This window comes from Chanos chanos, chromosome 12 (assembly GCF_902362185.1).
Source record: "Chanos chanos chromosome 12, fChaCha1.1, whole genome shotgun sequence".
In the NCBI taxonomy this organism is placed as follows: domain Eukaryota; kingdom Metazoa; phylum Chordata; class Actinopteri; order Gonorynchiformes; family Chanidae; genus Chanos; species Chanos chanos.
Genome location: NC_044506.1, coordinates 577,501 through 582,500, shown reverse-complemented (window position 1 = coordinate 582,500; position 5,000 = coordinate 577,501). Strand labels below are relative to the sequence as shown.

The window sequence follows — 5,000 nt, the reverse complement described above, 5'->3', positions numbered from 1 at the left end:
TCGTCCATATAGAACGCACACACGGCAGAGCCAGCAATACTGGGGATCAAAGACCATCAGAGAGAGCATGAGTGTGTGTGTGTGTGTGGTGTGTGTGTGTGTGTGTCAGTGAGAGCTTACACACTAACCTGTTGATCTGTGTTGTAAACACTCCCACCACTGCGGGGCGCTGGTTAATTTGCAGCACATTGGTGATGGACTGCAGAACATCAAAGTAGAAGAAGGAGTCTCCAGGGATAGAGCAGTTTAAGCGAGCTTTCAGGAACGATGTCCAGTACCGATCCAACACGCGGGGGGACCCACCCCTGTCATTCTTACACACACGCGCCACGCGAGAAAACACAACCTACACTCACACACACGCATGCCCACACACACACACGCACGCACATGCACGCACACGCACGCACGCACACACACACACATGTCCACACATTCACACACGCATTCCCACACACGCACACACACACGCGCGCGCACACGCACACACACATACACACACACACACACACACACACACACACACACATGCCCACACACGCACATAAACACACACGCACGCACGCACGCACATGCACACACACACGCATGTCCACACATACACACGCATGCCCACACACGCACATGCACACACACACGCACACACACACACACACACGCACACGCACACATACACATACACATACACACACACATACACGCGCATGCATGCACACACAGACACACGCACGCGCATGCACGCACACACACACACATGCGCACACACACACACACACATACACACACACACGCACGCACGCACACACACACACGTGCACACACACATGCACGCACGCATGCACGCATGCCCACACACACACATGCACACACACACACACACACACACACATCCATAAGAGAGGAGTTGAGATATAAAGTCTCACTTCATTTGAAACTAAATGCTCATGCAGTGGATTTCAGGCTGCTAATATCTATCTATTTAACTGTCCATCTGTCTATCTGTCCATCTGTCTACCTGTCTTACTGTCCATCTGTCTACATGTCTTACTGTCCATCTGTCTATCTGTCTTACTGTCCATCTGTCTACCTGTCTTACTGTCCATCTGTCTATCTATCTTACTGTCCATCTGTCTACCTGTCTTACTGTCCATCTGTCTATCTGTCTTACTGTACTGTTGAGTGCGTGAGAGTGTGCGGTGTATGACTGTGAGTCTAGGTGTGTGTGTGTGTGTGAGTGTGCGGTGTATGACTGTGAGTCTAGGTGTGTGTGTGTGTGTGTGTGAGAGTGTGCGGTGTATGACTGTGAGTCTAGGTGTGTGTGTGTGTGTGAGAGTGTGCGGTGTATGATTGTGAGTCTAGGTGTGTGTGTGTGTGAGAGTGTGCGGTGTATGACTGTGAGTCTAGGTGTGTGTGTGTGAGAGTGTGCGGTGTATGACTGTGAGTCTAGGTGTGTGTGTGTGAGAGTGTGCGGGGTATGACTGTGAGTCTAGGTGTGTGTGTGTGTGTGAGAGTGTGCGGTGTATAACTGTGAGTCTAGGTGTGTGTGTGTGTGAGAGTGTGCGGTGTATGACTGTGAGTCTAGGTGTGTGTGTGTGTGAGAGTGTGCGGTGTATGACTGTGAGTCTAGGTGTGTGTGTGTGAGAGTGTGCGGTGTATGACTGTGAGTCTAGGTGTGTGTGTGTGAGAGTGTGCGGTGTATGACTGTGAGTCTAGGTGTGTGTGTGTGTGAGAGTGTGCGGTGTATGACTGTGAGTCTAGGTGTGTGTGTGTGAGAGTGTGCGGTGTATGACTGTGAGTCTAGGTGTGTGTGTGTGTGTGTGTGTGTGTGTGAGAGTGTGCGGTGTATGACTGTGAGTCTAGGTGTGTGTGTGTGAGAGTGTGCGGTGTATGACTGTGAGTCTAGGTGTGTGTGTGTGTGAGAGTGTGCGGTGTATGACTGTGAGTCTAGGTGTGTGTGTGTGTGAGAGTGTGCGGTGTATGACTGTGAGTCTAGGTGTGTGTGTGTGTGAGAGTGTGCGGTGTATGACTGTGAGTCTAGGTGTGTGTGTGTGTGTGTGAGAGTGTGCGGTGTATGACTGTGAGTCTAGGTGTGTGTGTGTGTGAGAGTGTGCGGTGTATGACTGTGAGTCTAGGTGTGTGTGTGTGTGAGAGTGTGCGGTGTATGACTGTGAGTCTAGGTGTGTGTGTGAGAGTGTGCGGTGTATGACTGTGAGTCTAGGTGTGTGTGTGTGTGTGTGAGTGTGCGGTGTATGACTGTGAGTCTAGGTGTGTGTGTGTGTGAGAGTGTGCGGTGTATGACTGTGAGTCTAGGTGTGTGTGTGTGAGAGTGTGCGGTGTATGACTGTGGGTCTAGGTGTGTGTGTGTGTGTGAGTGTGCGGTGTATGACTGTGAGTCTAGGTGTGTGTGTGTGTGTGTGAGAGTGTGCGGTGTATGACTGTGAGTCTAGGTGTGTGTGTGTGAGAGTGTGCGGTGTATGACTGTGAGTCTAGGTGTGTGTGTGTGTGTGTGTGTGTGAGTGTGCGGTGTATGACTGTGAGTCTAGGTGTGTGTGTGTGAGGGTGTGCGGTGTATGACTGTGAGTCTAGGTGTGTGTGTGTGAGAGTGTGCGGTGTATGACTGTGAGTCTAGGTGTGTGTGTGTGTGTGTGAGTGTGCGGTGTATGACTGTGAGTCTAGGTGTGTGTGTGTGTGAGAGTGTGCGGTGTATGACTGTGAGTCTAGGTGTGTGTGTGTGAGAGTGTGCGGTGTATGACTGTGAGTCTAGGTGTGTGTGTGTGAGAGTGTGCGGTGTATGACTGTGAGTCTAGGTGTGTGTGTGTGTGAGAGTGTGCGGTGTATGACTGTGAGTCTAGGTGTGGGTGTGTGTGTGAGAGTGTGCGGTGTATGATTGTGAGTCTAGGTGTGTGTGTGTGAGAGAGTGTGTGCCGTGTATGACTGTGAGTCTAGGTGTGTGTGTGTGTGAGAGTGTGCGGTGTATGACTGTGAGTCTAGGTGTGTGTGTGTGTGTGAGAGTGTGCGGTGTATGACTGTGAGTCTAGGTGTGTGTGTGTGTGAGTGTGTGCGGTGTATGACTGTGAGTCTAGGTGTGTGTGTGTGTGAGAGTGTGCGGTGTATGACTGTGAGTCTAGGTGTGTGTGTGTGAGAGTGTGCGGTGTATGACTGTGAGTCTAGGTGTGTGTGTGTGTGAGTGTGTGTGGTGTATGACTGTGAGTCTAGGTGTGTGTGTGTGAGAGTGTGCGGTGTATGACTGTGAGTCTGGGTGTGTGTGTGTGTGAGAGTGTGCGGTGTATGATTGTGAGTCTAGGTGTGTGTGTGTGAGAGAGTGTGTGCCGTGTATGACTGTGAGTCTAGGTGTGTGTGTGTGTGAGAGTGTGCGGTGTATGACTGTGAGTCTAGGTGTGTGTGTGTGTGAGTGTGTGCGGTGTATGACTGTGAGTCTAGGTGTGTGTGTGTGAGTGTGCGGTGTATGACTGTGAGTCTGGGTGTGTGTGTGTGTGAGAGTGTGCGGTGTATGATTGTGAGTCTAGGTGTGTGTGTGTGAGAGAGTGTGTGCCGTGTATGACTGTGAGTCTAGGTGTGTGTGTGTGTGAGAGTGTGCGGTGTATGACTGTGAGTCTAGGTGTGTGTGTGTGAGAGTGTGCGGTGTATGACTGTGAGTCTAGGTGTGTGTGTGTGTGAGAGTGTGCGGTGTATGACTGTGAGTCTAGGTGTGTGTGTGTGTGAGAGTGTGCGGTGTATGACTGTGAGTCTAGGTGTGTGTGTGTGTGAGTGTGTGCGGTGTATGACTGTGAGTCTAGGTGTGTGTGTGTGTGAGAGTGCGCGGTGTATGACTGTGAGTTTAGGTGTGTGTGTGTGAGAGTGTGCGGTGTATGACTGTGAGTCTAGGTGTGTGTGTGTGTGAGAGTGTGCGGTGTATGACTGTGAGTCTAGGTGTGTGTGTGAGAGTGTGCGGTGTATGACTGTGAGTCTAGGTGTGTGTGTGTGTGAGTGTGTGCGGTGTATGACTGTGAGTCTAGGTGTGTGTGTGTGTGAGAGTGTGCGGTGTATGACTGTGAGTCTAGGTGTGGGTGTGTGTGTGAGAGTGTGCGGTGTATGATTGTGAGTCTAGGTGTGTGTGTGTGAGAGAGTGTGTGCCGTGTATGACTGTGAGTCTAGGTGTGTGTGTGTGTGAGAGTGTGCGGTGTATGACTGTGAGTCTAGGTGTGTGTGTGTGAGAGTGTGCGGTGTATGACTGTGAGTCTAGGTGTGTGTGTGTGTGAGAGTGTGCGGTGTATGACTGTGAGTCTAGGTGTGTGTGTGTGTGAGTGTGTGCGGTGTATGATTGTGAGTCTAGGTGTGTGTGTGTGTGAGAGTGTGCGGTGTATGACTGTGAGTCTAGGTGTGTGTGTGTGTGAGTGTGTGCGGTGTATGATTGTGAGTCTAGGTGTGTGTGTGTGTGAGAGTGTGCGGTGTATGACTGTGAGTCTAGGTGTGTGTGTGTGAGAGTGTGCGGTGTATGACTGTGAGTCTAGGTGTGTGTGTGTGTGAGTGTGTGTGGTGTATGACTGTGAGTCTAGGTGTGTGTGTGTGAGAGTGTGCGGTGTATGACTGTGAGTCTGGGTGTGTGTGTGTGTGAGAGTGTGCGGTGTATGATTGTGAGTCTAGGTGTGTGTGTGTGAGAGAGTGTGTGCCGTGTATGACTGTGAGTCTAGGTGTGTGTGTGTGTGAGAGTGTGCGGTGTATGACTGTGAGTCTAGGTGTGTGTGTGTGTGAGTGTGTGCGGTGTATGACTGTGAGTCTAGGTGTGTGTGTGTGAGAGTGTGCGGTGTATGACTGTGAGTCTGGGTGTGTGTGTGTGTGAGAGTGTGCGGTGTATGACTGTGAGTTTAGGTGTGTGTGTGTGAGAGTGTGCGGTGTATGACTGTGAGTCTAGGTGTGTGTTTGGGGCGTGGCAGTCTCACCTTGCCTAGTGAGGTGTACTCCATAGAGATCTCACTGAGGAAGAAGTAGACATAGTTCCC

General features: G+C 51.0%; 1 protein-coding gene across 1 annotated transcript in view; it reads right to left on the bottom strand.

Moving 5' to 3' along the window:
• sema6ca (sema domain, transmembrane domain (TM), and cytoplasmic domain, (semaphorin) 6Ca) overlaps positions 1 to 5,000 on the bottom strand; it is a 32,588-nt gene that overhangs the window by 17,103 nt on the left and 10,485 nt on the right. Inside the window, exons 8-10 of the mRNA XM_030788953.1 lie at positions 4,941 to 5,000; positions 129 to 346; positions 1 to 39 (exon numbers count right to left, since the gene is read on the bottom strand). The exon at positions 1 to 39 is cut by the window's left edge and continues 93 nt beyond it; the exon at positions 4,941 to 5,000 is cut by the window's right edge and continues 29 nt beyond it. Coding sequence (XP_030644813.1) covers positions 1 to 39; positions 129 to 346; positions 4,941 to 5,000 — 317 coding nt within the window. The remainder of the gene's footprint in view (positions 40 to 128; positions 347 to 4,940) is intronic.